Raw genomic sequence first — 17,938 nt, 5'->3', positions numbered from 1 at the left:
CGGCGGGGCGCAGCTTCCCTCAGGCCGAGGGCACCGTTTCCCTCACAGCCTCCCCGGCGGCTGGTCCCCCAGGCCCGCCCCGCCCACCGATTACCTCACTCGTTAGCCAAGGATTCGGTTTTGGCCGAGCCAGGCTCCTGCTAGATGTGACGTGAATGAGCTCAGCAAGGGGAGTCGACAGGCTCCACAACTTACGCTGGAGAAATGTCCCCCACATCTCATCCTGCTACTGAAATGCACTGCCTTCTGTAGCCTGGCGCTTGTCAGTGCATCGAAGCAAGGCCACAATAAAAAAGTTGTTTTATACAGGATATCTCACCACTATAGGCCACCGCTCCCCTGGAAAGACAAATTTCTAGTCATCACCCCTGCTGATTTCATGACATCCAGTGTCAATCCCTCCCCCTGCTAGTTAGGGAAAGTATCTTTTTTTCCTGGGATACATACATCAATTTTTTACACACCTCCTTTCATTTGTGCAACACTCTGCGTTCAGGTTACAGTAGGAAAATTCATCAAAGAAGGAATTATCAGGTGCACCTTCAGAAGAATTTAAGTCCTCATTGTATTCATACATTCTAAGCTAAATTCTGGTAAGTCAGACTGCATTCTACCCACATAAAATTTTTACTGGTAAACATAACTTCAAAATGAAAACCAGAAGTCTTATATAAAATCAATTGTATTTTTATTCAGCTCTTCAGAGAATTTTAAGATTAACTACATGTATTCATTAAGCCTTTTCCTTAAAGCCTATCCAAGTAATACTGTCCATTTAAAAATAGGTAAGCTATCCAGGTAAAAAAACCCCAACAACCAACCACAAATAACCAACCCTGCGGTGTATCTTTGGAAGAAAATGCTTGCAATGCATGTAAGAGCTTGAATATTTGTATCTCAAAGTCAAAATTTCTTTAGAAATGGTACTCAGAACTTTAGTTAGTTATGTCTTATTGAGGTTTAACCTGACTAGAACAGTACATAGCTGCAGTCTATCAAGTTTCAACACAATAAAAATACTCATACTGAAGAGATCACATAATAACCTGGTATTTTGGTTTCAAGCTATAGCAAACCTCATGGCAAACAACTGCATTCATATCATGGATCCAAACCAAATCCTGCTTGGACAAAATGCCTTTTTTGGGTCAGCAAAGTATGTTAACCTAAAAAATCAACAGATATGTAACAAGTTTTGCTACTATTTTCCGGAATGCTACAATTACAGAAAGAGCACAACTGTGCAAATAAATAATACAGCCACAGCCCATGTTTTCAGAAACATCTGTTCAGCTGCAGCACACAGGGAAAGTTGGGCTATACATGTATACACACATATGGGGTATTTATACTGACACTGTGCACCCACATATAGATTGTCGTATTGTAATGACATTACATTTATATAACATACTTCAGACTACTAACATTGCCTACCCACAATGTGATGTGGAATTCAGTGACATGGAAAAGCAACACTAAATCACTAGTAATTCAAGAAAATTCTTTAAGTATTTTAGCGCATCACATTACTTAGTTCATTTTTTTCTTAGAAAAATGCTGTAAAAAGGCTGATTCTAAACCCTATCGTTATGTTTAAGAAACATATCAAGATTGGATGGGAGGTAATGTATTTCTTTTTACTGCAGATGGAGAGAGATCTTCTCTAGAAATAGCCCTATATGTGCATGTGGTTCTTCAGGTGATGACCTGAAACTACCATGTAGAAAAATGCCTGTTCTTGTACTCTGTTCTTTTCACGTTCAGTGATTTATTCAAGACAAGTAATATATCACATGACTGTGCTGTGGGAGAGGTCACAGTTTCACCTTCTACTGTCTCTAAGAAGAATACATCACATGCATTTTTACAAGTTGGTTCTCTAACACAGCCTTTAAGAAGCTTACAAACTGTGGAGGCATGCCAGGTTACTTTGAAAATTTAAACTTGGGGAAAAAAATGCTTGTTTTAAGGGATTTAAGCCAGGCACTGTTATTAACATAAATTGTAATTTTATTTTGGTAATTATTACTAAGTTTTCTAAGAGGCACTTCTGTGGATAGAGCACTACCATTAAAAGATGCAAGAGCATTACACACTTATGACTGTTACTTTGTCATACTGTTATATTGGCAAAAGAAGTAAGATGAATAAAAGCAAAGGTCCACTGAAATGAAAACTTCCAATCAATTAAAAGTAAACTTCTGTAAAGAACAACTCTACTGCACAAGCAATTAAGAGACCAAAGCTCTTACTACATGAGATACTACTGGCAACTGAACTACTTTTCTTGTATAAAACCACCTGCAACCACAAGTATCTATTATCTCAGTTTCTCAAGGCCTTTGTGATTTTAACTTTACACATCTTTACAATAAATATTTGTATTCCAAACAGGAAAAAAGCTGTAGGAATTGAATGACTGTCAATGGCAAAACAACTCCAAAATCCTATCTTCTCTTCTGCAACTATTTCAAGGACCGGACCACATACCTTATCTGTGACACATGATGCAAACTTGCTAGAAGTAAATGTTACAAAATACTTATCTGTAAAGGCTGTTGTGTAGTGAGGAGGTGTATGTCAGATGACACTACCCGGGCCCTGGAAGAATCTTCCAAAGGTCAAAAAATCCTGAAGAGGCCATTTCAGACTTCCTAATAACTTTCCCACAGATGTACTGGAAAATATTTTAAATTCAATCACTGATCAGTTCCTTCATTTTTTATTAATTTTCAGACTTGTTAACAAATCTGTCTGAAACTCAGGAACTCAATTAAATCCTATTCAGTTGAAGAGGGACATACCTCTCAAGATCTTTTTTGAGAAAAAGTGACAAAACCATACTACCAGTCTTAATGTCAAATTTTCAGTCTGTACAATCCAAACCAACAGGTACTGAAAAACAGAAAAATCACCCTTATTAATAGGTAGTATAGGTAATTGCATAGTAAATGTATATGTAACAACTGAGATATGCTCAAGCAATTAGCATCCTTAAACCCAAACAGTTTGGACTTTTTTAAGTGTATGACTAAAAAAACCCCACAAACAAAATACTCAACACCAACAATAGAACATATATGTTAGTTCTCCAATGACGCTGTCAAATCTGTTCTCAGTTCCTTATCCCTCTCCAAAACATGGCTTGCAGCCACATTTGTAACCATTTTCTGGCTGGCTGGCTCTAAGTGCAGTTCAGCATCCTGTAGCTAGGCTGAGCCTCTAATCTTTCACGGTTGTGCCTCCAGTACTTCTACCGTTTTTAACATCCTGCCACCTATTCCTGCTCAAAGCAGTTGCCTGTCATGGTAATCAAGACATTTTCATGTAATCACTGACATGTCACCTACAGTAGTGATTTACTGATAAGATCCATCTGATCATGCAGGTAGGAGGTATTAGGGCTTTTATTCTCCTATAAGACCAAAGCTTTAAAACATTCCTTTCTCTCACTATCTGACCCACCTGTCTGCCTGAGGTTACTACCCCTCTAAGGTGGACAACCCAAGCAAGCAAATACCTGCATCTCAGCCCCTGCTGTGTACAGGTCAGTGTAACAACTCACACATTCTCCAACAGCTCAAGGATTTCCATCAAGCAGTATGCCAAATAACTGTTCATTGAAGGGTGTGATGGATAGCTAAAACACTAAGCACTGCATTTGGGTTTAGGAGTAGGGCTTTCTTAAATGTATGGAAATGCTTTTATTGTAATTTACAAATTATTCTGATGCAGATCAGATCAAGAAGTATGCATCAGACCCTATGAATATTAAAACAGTGACTACTGCTTATGATCAGTTTTTGAATTGCAAACCTGAAAAACTTCTGTTAATGATGGTTATTCTTCGGGTATGTAGCATGGCGACTTAGACCTTTGTGATCCTGGCATCTCTTTCAGCGGAAAGGTTACCCCTCAGGAAAAGCTTACAGGCTTTGGAATAGCTGGGCATTCCTTCAGAATATTTAGATAGTTCAGATGTTTGCTGCAATCCCTCCAAAAGTATAAAAAAAGCCCATCACCTAAAAAGCATCGAAATAAGCAATGTAGCTCCTGGAAACTGATAGATTTAACGATGCATAGCATAACCATGTAGGTAGATGGCATATTTTTCTGAATCCTGCTGTTGTTTGAAATAAATGCATCCATCAAAAAATAAGCTAGAGGCAGATTAATGGAATAAAAGCTCCCTATAGGAGTTTTAAATCTTCAAGGATTAAATTCCTTAACCTACAGAAACCTATCCCCTTCATAAGTGTAGGGGACCAGGAGAAGGAATACAACTGGTATAGTTTGGTGAACACTTGCGAAGATTAGTAAGAACTGTACAAATGTATTAAAGAAAACCAAAAGTATCAATGAAGTCTAACCAAAGTAATTTTCTCAGTTAGCCCTTTTGCTGAAGAGTCAAAACCCAAGTTAAACTTAAAAATTGAAAGAATTTAACCTACGTTAAAACTTGAAAAGAGAATAGTACTGAAAAATATAGAGGGATACCCTTATTCCATCCAAGATATAAGAAAGCAAAATATGGGTTAAAAAATCCCAGTAATTACAAAAAATGACATCTGGTGAATAAAATCCCAAGGAAGAGGTAAAAGTGGAGAGGAACTGAAAAGGTTTACACCTGTTTTCAACACTGTAAAAGAAAGCTTTGGAGTCTGCACCCCAGTAGAATATGAAGTCTCAGAAACAAATCTAACAGGCCTTTCAACCAAACCCACTATGAAATACATTCAAATTAAAAAAAGTTAAAACATACCCAAGTGTTATTCATCGTATTATGCAAACATCTAAAATGCAAAATTTGGCTCGGCAAGTTGGACAAGGCACTTGGCTTGACAGCCAGGTCTCTGGGTGCTGCTGATCCTGTCGACTCGCAAACCATTTGCCCATGCAGGTGAGGCACCACATGGGACGACAGTAGCATTGCTGGCATTCCCCTTCATTTGGCTCCTGGCAGTTCTTGACGAGCTTGATGTTAGCGATAGTCTGCATACACCCTATGCATGGCTCCAGCTCCTAAAGGAGGAGAAAAATGTCAAAATAATGAACTGCACAGAATGGTTTCTGTTACTGCTTTTCAAAGGCTTTTGGAAAATTATCTGTGCACAGGCATAGCAGGAATCTGAGTTGGGCAGAGCCTCAAAGCAGAACTGCCCCATCAGAAGACACCAAATGGTTTCCATCTTCACAGCAGTGTTTTATTAGAACACCCTCTAATGAATGAGAACAAAATACCTCTTTAAACAGAAAACTGAAAACTGCTGCATGAGACTGATTAAACAAAAATGACTGGAAATAAACATCTCTCCCTCTGAAGAGCGCCACCTGTTTCCAGAGCACAGCAGCCAGAGCAAGGTATGCAAGTAGCCCTCCTTATCATTCAGACATAGTATTTTTCAAAAAGCATACCAATATAAAGGACAATAAACAAAGTAAACAGTTCTTACCATTTATTACAGCAAATGGCTGTTCTTGTCTTCCGTCTTGGTAAGTAAGAGGCATAAATAACAGAGGAAATTAGGGCTTTACTGAACACAATGGGCGCTCATCTTGAAGAACCAGAAATCCACTTAATTTTTCTTGGCTAATATTAGAATAATTCATATTTCCCTGAAGTTAATTACGCCACACAAACTTGCAGTTGCATATAGGAAGATCATCTTGCTATGAAGTGATTTACAATTAATAAACAATAATTAGCGTTTCCCATGTGTACTCCAGCCCATGCTCCCCAAGAACTTAACAAAATTCAAAAGACAGCACACTGAACAGGCACGGAGACCTGAATACTATTCATACCACTACTGGTGTAACAAAAAGCAGCTCTGCTTTGTGATCTCTAGTTCCCACCTCCACTGTCTCTTCCCTCATCAGCTCAAGTGTCTGTTCAACCACACTGGCAGCTTGACTGTGGGGCGGATCCAGATGAAAACTAGTCATCTTTCTTTGCCTCTTTTAACCTCAATTACTTCCCCCAACCAGGTTCATTGCAGGCAAAGTCTTGTGTCAACATGGGGACAAGGAGTGTGCAGGAAGCAGGACTGCTTCTTTCAGAGGCTGTTATCAGCTTTAACTTAGGAAATTAGGGCTTATCTTAGTTTTTCGGCAGGAAAAACTCTTAGCATAGAACAGTTAAATAACTTTTTTCACTTATTAATAGAGCTCCAGAACAGGGAGGAACCCCATGCTGTATTTTTAATGTCTGTATCATAACTTCTGATGTTATTTATCACTCAATGTCATACCAAAGTTCAGTAGTTCAGCTGACATTTAAATGTGTCACTAATTAAAAGCCCTGCAAGAAAGCAACTCAAGTGAATAGTATCTTCTATTTTGAACATTTCTTTTTGCTGTACGCTGGCACTGCAATCAGAACAAACAACCACATTATGTGCAGACATATCTGATCCAGTTTTATTTTAGCTAGCTCATGTAACCATATAGTGAAGACACCATATAAGCTGCATGACATTACCAAAGATATCAACTACTCACTACATTAGCTGAAACATCTGACACACTGCAAAGTCACCAGAACCAGTTTTATTAGTTACCTCTGGTACACTGAACAGTGCTCTACTCACACTTCCAAATGTTGAACAAGTATAGTAATGACCAGGTCTCCGTGAATATTACTGAAGGTAGGACTCTATGGCGTTACTGACAACTAAAGCAAGATCCAGTTAAGAATAATTCATTTATTTCAGCAGAAGATCCAGCAAAATCTGGCTGTCTAGAAAAGCAAGCTGTAATGCAGCAAACTGCCTAAAGAACAGGCATTACAACTGCGATTCTAGCTCCCCATAAACTTTCTGGAAATATAACCTCACCATTTCCAAATAAAATTTTAATGGAAATTATTATAGGGGACTTTCTTCCACTATGCTGTTTCTCATGTCTTAAAAATGCAATGCTCATGATACAGTTCATCTCCTCACAGAAGGCACAGAAGAAGCTGCCAGAACTGTATTTACTGCATGTTTACTGAAATGGAAGGTAAGCCCTGTGACAGAGGCACCCACACTGACCGACTGAACAGCATTTTGGTTTAGTCTTCACGGACAAGGAGACCTGACTACAGTCAGTCCTGCTGTGCAGACCTTGAGAAATTGTGCTAGGCCATGTCTTCTCAGGAGCTGATGGTGCCAGCCTGAGCTGGAACTATACGAAAATAAAATTGCCACAGCTGCACACCCTCACTGGAGGGGAGTGTGACTACCAGTCAATCACTTTATGCTACAAATATCCATAGCTCCCCCACCCCCCCCCAACCCTGAGTCCATTAAGCTCTCCTGTAAGGCAGCGGGCTGCACAGTGGTGATCTCCCCTTAGGCAGGACGCCTCTCAAGGTTACTCCTTAAGGTCAAGAGACTCCTTACCCAGCATCTCTTATCTACAATGAAGTAAGACATTTTATATAAGATCTAAAGCATACTGTATACAAACTAGCTTAATTATTAGAATTGTAGTAGGTCACGGGGTGTCTGACTGCTGTTTGATTACCATTTAATTACTATTTAATTACTGTTTTATTCTTTTTAAATAATCATTGTTTAATAACTATTGTTTGCTCATAATATAATCATTGTTTAATAAAACTGGTTAACCCCACAACTTCTCTTAATAATTCACCTGCAACAAGGATTGGCATAGTCAGCATTAGGGCGGGCTCAATCACTGACTACTTATGGAGGCATGGGATTAGCCCTTCGCTGAAATTTTTGGAATATTGGGCATGTGAAAACTGGGATAATTGGAATAAGATAGAGGAACAGTTAAACCTCACTAATGGGAAAATGAGAGACGGTAAAGAAGAGGAAATAATATGCAAAACATTGGAAACATGTTTGGAAGCAGCCTGTCAGTATAAGGAATGCAAGGAAAGGGAAATGCAAATCTTAGAAGATAAGGTTGAAAGAAAGCAACAAAAGAAAAAAATCAGTTTATTTACAGCCAATTACTATTTTACAATAATGCTTGCTTGGCTCACAAATATATGTAAAAAGTCCACAGATGTAAATAAAGCCCAATTTGAAAGAAAATGGACAACCTTTTCTTGCTAGGAACTTGAGAGTCCTAATTGTGCTGGCAGTCTGTAATTGCCCTCATACCACTTCCTTTGTGCACCTATACGAATCAAAGAATATTTTGGGTTGGAAGGGACCTTAAAAGATCTAGCCCAACTCCCCCTGCCATGGGCAGGGATACCTTCAACTACATCAGGTTGCTCAGAGCCCTGACCAATGTGATCTTGAATGGTTCCAGGGATGGGCGTCTATCATCTCTCTGGGCAACCTGGTCCAGTGTTTCGCCACCCTCATCATAAGACATTTCTTCCTTATATCTACCCTGTTTCAGTTTAAGACCATTGCCTTTTGTCCTATTGCAACAGGCCCTGCTAAAGTCTGTCCCCATCTTTCTTACAACCCCCCAGTAAGTACTGAAAGGCTCCAATAAGGTCTTCCTGGAGCTTTCTCTTCTTCTCTAGGCCGAACAACCCCAGCTCTCTCAGCCTGCCTTCATAGGAGAGGTGCTCCGTCCCTCTGATCATCTTCATGGCCCCTCTGTGGACCTGCTCCAACAGGTCCATGTCCTTCTTATGCGGGGCCCCCAGAGCTGGATGCAGTACTGCAGGTGGGCTCTCACCAGAGCAGAGGAGCAGAATCACCTCCCTTGACCTGCTGGCCATGCTGCTTTTGATGCAGTCTGGGACACAGTTGGCTTTCTGGGATACGAGCACACATTGCTGACTGGTGTCTGGCTTTTCATCCACCAGTACTCCCAAGTCCTTCTCCTCAGGGCTGCTCTCAATCCATCCAGGAAATCAAATGAGTTTTATATTACTGGCATTTGTCACCTCCTGGATTTGCTCCTTAAGATGTTGATATCTCCCTAACTTTCTCAGCCACTGCATCAGCAGTGATGATGGTTTACTCTCATATCTAACAGTTAAGTCCATCACAGAAGCCTGACCTCTCTTGACAAGTATCATGTCAAGTTTACATAATTAATTTTGATGGTCTTTTTAAATTGGCTCCTGAAATATTACCCGTTCTTTCTTTTTAGCTTCCTCTGCCAAGGTGGTTGTGTCTCTTTACTCTAGCACCTTGAACCACAGCGCAATATCCAATACGGAAAATGTCTCACTCTCTGCTTGACAATGCCGTTTTTAATTAGTGTGTCCTGCCTTACCTCTTGCCAAAAGCTCTCTTGTGGGGTAGACTTTAGCTCTTAATTGTAATTCGGTGATGAGCTTTCTGTGAGGAATATCCCTATAATATTAAATCCAGTTATTACTAATTTTATCCTTGTCAAAGTTGGTAATCCCATGGCCTTGGGATGGCAACTTGGTCCAATTCAAAAATTCCTGCTTTCACCAGTCACAGGGTCTCAGAAAGATGACCTTCAGAGCAGACATCTCCCATTCCAAGACTGGTTCCCCACTGCCCACAGCTTCTGAGATTGACATGACTGCTCAGGGGTCCCAAGTAGATGGCATTTTCTCTTTATCACCACCTGCCATAATCTATAGTTTTTCAGACTCTTTCTCTATACCAGGGGTCCTCAAACTACGGCCTGCGGGGCGGATACGGACCCCCCGGGGTCCTCAATTCGGCCCCCAGTATTTACAGAACCCCCCGCACCCCCCACCAGGGGTTGGGGGGGGAAACCAAGCAGCCGCAGATGACTGCCTCCCACTTCATCCGCACGCCGGCCCCCTGTTTAAAAAGTTTGAGGACCCCTGCTCTATACCTTCTTGCCAGACAATAGATCTTATAGCATCATCCAATGACTGTGTGATTCCTGACAGTCTATGGGCCTGCACACTAGGAATCCATCCAGAGAGCCTGGTAATACCCAGCCCTCCACACCAAGTGCTGGAATACAGGATGGCATCACAGGTACGTGCAGGCAGATGTAACCAATCCTTGATGGCCGCGTGAATTGCCAGATCAAGGGTCTTGTAGGCATGTGGCTTTCACACTGGCTTGGTCTGCTAAGTAAATCAATCACGAGATAGTGTATCTGTTCAAGATGTCCACTTTCTGAAAAAACTTCAACAAAGCCTGCCCAATCTGCTTTAACCATTTGTTGTTTTTCTAGTACTTTTGGCTTAGATATTCTAACCCACGGCCTCTATACGTAGTCCCAGGTATTTTTCCAAACTACTTGGATCAATCATATTGAGAAGCATGCCATTTACTGTCTGTGCCAGACAGTCATTAACTGTGTAAGAATCCTTTGTAGGCTGAATGTAAAAGGCATGGCACTTCTCCCCTTGTGTTTTGAGGCTGTTAAGATTGCAGAAGACCTCTAGAATTTAAATATTTTTCTGCATTCCATCTCAAGATTCACTTCATAGGACCAAGCTGTCTGCGAAGACTGCTAGGTAGATCTATCCTGGCTACTAAAAGATGTAAGCAGTCCAGAGTGATCCTGCCAAGACTTGTGTTATTCTCCCTTTCCAGTAACAGTACTGGAAATGAGACTGGAATGCCTCTCTTGGAGATAGGATTGATCATCAGAGGAATATTCATCCTTCTCACAGGAGTAATTATCATCAAGATGGACCAGATCCGGTTTACACCTCGACAAGCCCGGTGCACAGGGTGGAGGCCCTCACTTCTTTTATTTGTGCGAAACAATATGGTAACTGTAGTACATTCTGCATCATCCATGTTTAAAATTGATGGAAGTACAGGGATATTGGGGGAACCAATAAAAAACCTAACAATGACAATTGTAAAAGCAAGTAAGAATCACCTTATTTCTGTTACACTAGGTGACAAGAATCTCTATTGAATGTAATGTGACAAATTATGCAAAGGAAAACACCTACATGATCATCAAGAAGATAAATCAAACTCAATCAAAAAGCAAAGTAGGCTGTCCCTCATGCCCAAATTGTATTATTAGTTTCCTCTTTAATGACACAACTATAGAAGCAGTGCACCTGTGGACAGATAAAGGGAGAGAGAGTGAAAATGGACTATCCCTAAAAGCATGCTGCCATCTACTCCCTGACCTCACACTATGCCAACAACTGCCGCTACTACCTATCAACCTACTTCCTATTCTATTATTCCCACAACTGACCAAGCTACGTATCCACAAATTTCTGTGACTGGACCCCTACACTAATAAATGTACAGAACAGGAAGAAGTCATATTTAACCTGGTGTGATCCCTGAAAAGGGTAAAACTGTCCATATATACTAATCCATGTAAGAACACTTTGGAAAGACTTAATTGTTGATAGAAATCTTACCCATAATGTGATCAATCAATCAAATGTGTATCTTCATAACTTTGTAAACATTACTGGATGTGACTTCAATTGCACAGCCCCAGTGACCTCATACGTACTGTTAAAGGAAAACTATACACTGTATCAAGACATTTTACCTTTTCTCATCGGAATAAACTTGACACTGTTTCACAAGCTACTTGAAACATAAAGACTTACAGGCCTTATTACAAAAAGTACAACAACAAAGCAAAAATGCAGTAACTGTACATCGCAATAGAGAAGACATACTTCTCTGCATACTAGGAAGAGTGAAGAAAGATGGGGAACATCACTGGTAGGAAACCCTACTATGATGGTCTCCAATGGCAACAGATGTATTGAATGCCAGGTTACATCCTGTAGTAATAATGTTTGCCTTCCTGATAGTTTGTTTTGCTGTTACTGTCTTTTTATATATTTGAGTCTGGGTTTTGGACCAATCGGTGTATCTCATTATAAAACATACACAGTATCTTGCTACTGATTGTATGGACCTATCTTATAATCAACTTACTTTTTTTTTTTTCATTTGTCACTTAACCCTCCAGTAGACAACATGATGCTATTACTGCCTCGTATTTACAGCACAGAGGCAAGAGATGGCTGTACCACCACTCTGTGAAGCAAAGTGAATTGACCGTCATCACGGGGTGGAGTGTGATGGATGCACCCACCATGACCAACTGAACAGCATTTTGGTTCAGCCTTCACGGACAAGGAGACCTGACTGGAGTCAGCCCTGCTGTGTAGACCTTGAGAAACTGTGCTAGGCCAAGTCTTCTCAGGAAGGTAGGGAATCTAAGCCATGTCTTCTCAGGAGCTGATGATGCCAGCCTGAGCTGGAACTAGATGTAACTAGAACTGCCATGGCTGCACACCTGCACATACAACAAAGGGGGGGTTGACTATGAGTCAATCATTTTACACTATAAATATCAGTAGCTCCCCCGAGCCCACCGAGCTCTCCCATAAAGCAGCAGGCTGCGCAGTGGTGATCACCCCTTACGTAGGATGCCTTTCAAGGTTATTTCATGAGGTTGAGAGATATGTGACCTAGCACCAGTTATCTACAGTGAAGTAAGTGACATTTTACATTAGATCTAAAGCATATTGTATACAAGTTAGAAGCTAGCTTGATTATTAGAAGTGTAAAGTTGTAGAGTGTTTGACTGCTGTTTAATTACCATTTAATTACTTTTTGATTACTGTTTAATTACCATTTAATAACAATAATTTAATAAGTATAATTTAATCATCATTCTATTTTGGCTTAAGACTTTAATAAAACCTTTGGGTTAACCCCAGAAGAATGATTTCTCTTAATAATTCACCTGTGACAGCCTTCAGCAAACAGTTATCAATTACAGAGTAATCACAGGCTCAACTATATTGCAAATATAATTATTACAGTCTCATATGGATAGAAGGTCTCACCTGAGTGCTTGGAACAGAATACGTCTGGTTAATTTCCACCAGAGATGTAAAGGTTTCTAGAAATAAGTCACTAAGGCTTTGATGGATCACAACATTAGCTGCATTGATAATAGGAGCACGGAGCTTTTCTCGGAGCTCCCCATACTCTGTGGAGTTCAACCTGAAGAAGAAAAGATGGAACAAAATGTCATCATGATTATCCATTCAAATACCTTGATAGTACGTTGCAGAGGCTAGCATCAGAGAAGTGAATCCACAGAAAAGCTATTTAGTCAGAATATAAGTCACATACTAACCAGAATAAATACACAGCAAGCATTTTGTTTTCTTTTGCTGTTTAGTTGCAGTTATATTAGACAACAGAACACGCTGTCCTCCTTCATATCCCTGTCAGACTACTGACAAGATATGCCAGAGATTAACTAAAACATCATACAAAAATAAAGGATGGCTTTTGAAGTAATCACCATGAACAAAAGCAACACAGGTACATAAATAATGCATTAACTGTAAAGTATTGCACGCACAACTTCTGTCCACCTTTTAATGCCTACTTACTTAGACTATATGTAGTTTATAAACTCCTGAGGACAGAAATCAGAGTTATGTCATGTGGCACATATCACAAGGCGATACAGTACATGTAAGCGTCAGAAGAATGTCAATCTGTATTAGTTACTGTGATTTTATAATACAGGCTTAGATGAAACCTGAAATTTCACAAAGGCTACAAACAGCTGCTGAATGTGACTTGCACTCTGATTCAAGCCTGTATTAAGTTGCGTTTCACACTAGGTTGCTTCTGCTGAAGTCTAAGTAAGGCCCACAGACCTCAAGTGGCATATGAAACCTTGTGCAGACCCTTTAATGACACATTACTGTTGTTACCCCTTTTTACTATAACAGTTTTAAATGGTAGATTCAGAACTCCCCAGCTCGATGTTTCCATTCACTAAACAGCTTTCATGGAGAAGCCCTGGGAACATCACCCTGAAATTCCTCGTTCTTCCTACCACTCACTGACTGGATTCCAGTACAATGCAACGCTGGCTTAGCTTTAGCTCCCGGTGGTCTCCATTGTTTTAACTACTATAGGATAATGTTGTTTGTTAAAAGAAGCTATCTGTGCAAATAACAGAGACCTTTCTATCCTGAGGAAAAATTCACATTGAACACATGGGACCATGTGGCCTGCCTGCACAAAAATGTTTTTCTTCCAGAAACACCCCACTGTATCTAATTCTGATTCTGGATATATGCAATGATCCTATATCCTTAATAGGGGAGTTTTTTCCTATGCCACTTAAATCCTCTATGACTGCATTCTAGCAGAGGTTTGCTATTTCTGACACATCTTATTATAAGAACTTTGAAACACTGTTTCTCAGTGCTGTTCTGTTTAGCAACAAAATATAATTTTGGGGGTTTGGATTTTTTTTTCCCTAAAAGGACTTGTCAAAGCCACCATGATTTTTCTCAGCTGGAGATGTAGTTTTATCACTCTGGCACTGAAGCACTTGCAGAAGAAAATCATTAGTTGTTTGATACTTATTTGGTCACCACTCTCACAGGTCTATAAAAGTCTCTTCTTTTCTTAGGATTGTCATGCTTGCCTTAACTAACCTCTCGTTCTGAGCTCTGTTCACCTGGATCTAACAAAACCACCTCTATGCCTTCTTTATGCTTGCCAGGACCCCTCTGCTAACCCACAAGTCTGGTCATATGCCTACTTTCAGTTAACTAGTAAATAAATGCTGCCGATGTACAGATTTACAGCAAACAGGTATTCAAATGCCTTTTCAAATATATAGTTTTAGGAGCACCAACGTGGCTTTGTGTAGTCCTTTTAATGACACAGTAACAACAGACTTTAGCACCATTCTACTCAGTTACGGGTTTCTGCAGTTTGTACTTTTGCCTAACTACACAGAGAGACTGCTGAAAAGAATTTCATGGGCCCTTGGAAAACAAGCCCTAACAGTTCACAGCACGTTTGCTATGATTTACTGCTACAGGAACACATACATCAGAAATGGATCAAAATTACTTCCTTGCTCTGAGGGCATTTGGCTTGCAGTAGCTCAGCGAGAACTCTTCTGAGCAGTGACAAAACTACGAGTCTTGAGCAGAAGGAAAAGAAGTGTCATGGGTGAACAACAGCCAGTGTTAGACAAATAACTATTTCTCCTCCTCCAAAATTGTGAAGCGCAAAGACTCTCCTCCCTTTCATTCCTGTTCTCCATCTTTCACCTGTTTTTCTAGTTACTTCTTTCTGCATCCAGTACAATCCTCTTAAGAACAGATCAAACAGGGAAGTCCCTCTGTTTAACTATTGTGCATTCAATACTGCAGGTGTGTGAATCCTTATAAATAACCTTTCTTCACTGCACCGAGTGGCAGAACTGCACATAAAACATCTCTGAACACCAGACAGGGAGCAAAACCTGGAGAAGAGACGAGACCCAAGAAGTCTTTACATCTGCCACAAAAGCACTTCATTAGCACCATCAGACGGCATATATATAATATAATTGTATAGTTGTTTTACCGGATATCAAATGCCTTCACGTAGGGATTAATACTGGCAACACGGATGGTGAGGAACTGCACAGGCATATTTGAGTCTGGGGTGAGTTCATGCTGTCTGGAGTCTGTCACAGTCAAATGAATGTCCTGCTGCTGGGCAACATGTAAACAGTAGGTGGTCACTTTAATCACCCATGTGTCCGTAACAATCACCCTCGCTCCTGGGGCTCCAGTAGCAAATTTGTCGATTCTCCTAAATTCTGTATTGATGGAAGAAGCTACCTCCCTCCAACCAGACTGTGGGAGAGCATGAACAGCAAGTGTTCGGGCTAACGGATGATTATTCCAACCTTTCCGTGACCAGTAATACGCCAGGGCACTGGTGACTGCTGGAAAGAGAACAGCAAAGAAGAAGAAAGTTTTCCATCCTTTTGAAGCCAGGTAGAAAAAGCAAAGATGTTTTTCAGGTGCAGCAAAGCACATACCAAGGTAATAACCTGCAAGGAAAAAGACTTACTTTCAGAAAGCAATTAAGTACACACATAAACACATACCCCTGAATCATACAGCTATCTAACCAATGAGCTCACCTCCAAGAGAGCTGTTGTACTTCCAGATGACAACTCAAATTCAAGCCTCTTGTCCTAAGCAATCGGAGGTAAATTCTTACCTGCCACTGATTTTTACCAGAATTACATAGCTATATGAAGCTGATTTGAATTTGCAGGTTAAATAAAATTACCTGTAAGATGCCACTTTTAACAGAATTATATACTTAAAAGGAAGCCAATTTGAATTTGCTGGTTGAATAAATTTACCTGTAAGGTGCCACTTAGTTTTAGCAGAAGTATATGGCTAAAGGAAGCTGATCTGAATTTGCTGGTTAAATAAAATGCTATTCCTTTGTAACTGCATGTATGCTGATGCAGCCAACTAGTTACAAAGTCTAGGGTATATGCTGCAAAGAAGCTTGAGCGACAGTAAAACCCTGCATTTCCAATCTGTGTAGCCTGATTCACCCACACCTGCGTGCACCCAACACGCGGACTCGGGTGAAGAACACCGGGCACAACAGGTTTCCGAGCGCAGGCTCACCCAGCAACGGGCTCGCCTCTCGATGCAGTCTCCCCGCTGTGTCTTTGCCCGTGGGGACCCCCCCCGGCCCCCTCGCCCGCCGCCGGCCGGGGCTCACCCAGGGGCAGGAGGGAGTGCGCCAGCAGCGTGCCGGTGCTGCGCCGCAGGTGGTACTGCACGAAGGCCGCGTCCTCGCTGCCCAGCCAGGCGGCCAGCAGGCTCTGCACCGTCAGCCCCGCCGAGCGCACCTCGTCGGGCGGGAAGACGAAGCAGACGGCGAACACCAAGTAGGCCAACGTGAAGGTCACCGCCGGGCTCTCCATGCTGCGCCCCGCCGGGCACGGCCCGCTCCCACCGCGGCCCGACCCGCCGCCGCCCCGCGGCTCCCTGGGAGCGGTAGTTCCCGCCTCAGCCCCGGATGGACGGCGCGGCCGCTGCCAGGCTGGCAGTTCCGCCGGGGCGGGGCGGGGCGGGGCGGGGCGGGGCGGGGCGGGGCGGGGCGGGGCGGGGCGGGGCGGGGCGGGGCGGGGCGGCGGCGCGGCCGCGGGAGCCCCGGCCGGGTCTGGTCCCTCCCGCTGGCGGGCCTCAGGCGCGGAGCCGCTCCGCCCCGGCCGTCCCGGGGCGAGCCCCCGGGGCCCCGCTCCCGCTGGGGACTGGCTGGCTGTCTCACCCCGTCTGCCCAGGGCTGGTCAGGGCTCGCATCTCCCAGCGGCCAACCCTCCCCGTGGCCTCACGCCTTACAAACCTCTCAGGTCATGCTTCACAGGCCTGGCAAAAGAGACCAATTCCCATGATCTTCAAGGTCTTTTCCAACCTAAATGGTTCTACAGTTCTGTGATTCTAAATGTAAAAGAACTGCAGAATGAGGGCAGCATCCTGAAGTTGGCAAATGGCCTGTTCCACTTAAGGGTCTGCAAAACCATTTTTTTTCCTGGTATATTTTATGTAATGTTTTCTTCCCAGAATGATTGAGACAGGGATGTAAGCTCTTAAAGGGCCTTAAAGAGAGACAGATTTTAAGACACCTTTGTACACTCCTGAACACAGTACAAGGGAGAAGCCTGACATCTCTGGTTGGTATTGAAGTACAAATAATAACTAACAGTCACAAAAATCACTATTTCTCTTAGAAAGCAACAAACCCACTGCGTGCACCCTGTAATAACCATAAATAGCCATTATTTGTCTCTTAGAGAAAGGGGAAATTGCACAACTGGAAAAGCACAGCAGAGGAAACAACATGCAATGTTACACACTACTGATGGGGAACTAAATCAATAGGAAATGCAGCCCACAGAATGCAAAATTTTACACTGGCAGATGGCTGATGTGTAACTGTTGTTGATGGACATGAGGAATCCAGTGACAGTGGAATAAAACAGTTGCATCAGTAAAGTTATGCCTGGATTTTGGGCATCTTATTTCATTCTGAAAGACGTCATTGTTAGCAAGTTTACTGTTTTAACAATCGTTTCATTGTTGCTGTCTAACGACTCAACAGTAAGGACTGTTTTTGCAGAATGGACTACGAAGTTCAATAATAAAAATCAGGTTGTGAAAGAGCAAGTTTTCTTTCTGTGGTTTTATTCAGACAATTGTTGAAGC

The 17,938-nt window shown here is 41.9% G+C and overlaps 1 protein-coding gene across 6 annotated transcripts; it reads right to left on the bottom strand.

Moving 5' to 3' along the window:
- Positions 1-666: 666 nt before the first annotated feature.
- TMEM129 (transmembrane protein 129, E3 ubiquitin ligase) lies at positions 667-16,759 on the bottom strand. 6 transcript variants are annotated; one of them, XR_008822084.1, is made up of 5 exons: positions 16,452-16,755; positions 15,282-15,756; positions 12,734-12,893; positions 2,808-5,025; positions 667-2,680 (listed from the first exon to the last, which is right to left on the bottom strand). XR_008822084.1 is itself a non-coding variant. In XM_056340444.1 (5 exons), the coding sequence occupies exons 1-4, from the start codon at positions 16,654-16,656 to the stop codon at positions 4,777-4,779; spliced, it is 1,089 nt and encodes a 362-aa protein (XP_056196419.1). In that variant the 5' UTR covers positions 16,657-16,756; the 3' UTR covers positions 667-2,898; positions 4,766-4,776. The 6 variants fall into 6 exon arrangements, 5 of the variants coding, with proteins under 5 accessions (XP_056196419.1, XP_056196434.1, XP_056196408.1 ...); XM_056340444.1 differs by having other exon boundaries at positions 667-2,898; positions 4,766-5,025; positions 16,452-16,756; XM_056340459.1 differs by having other exon boundaries at positions 4,766-5,025; positions 16,452-16,756.
- Between the last annotated feature and the right edge of the window lie 1,179 nt (positions 16,760-17,938).

This window comes from Falco biarmicus, chromosome 1, assembly GCF_023638135.1.
Source record: "Falco biarmicus isolate bFalBia1 chromosome 1, bFalBia1.pri, whole genome shotgun sequence".
In the NCBI taxonomy this organism is placed as follows: domain Eukaryota; kingdom Metazoa; phylum Chordata; class Aves; order Falconiformes; family Falconidae; genus Falco; species Falco biarmicus.
This window is presented reverse-complemented; position numbering and strand designations above follow the sequence as displayed.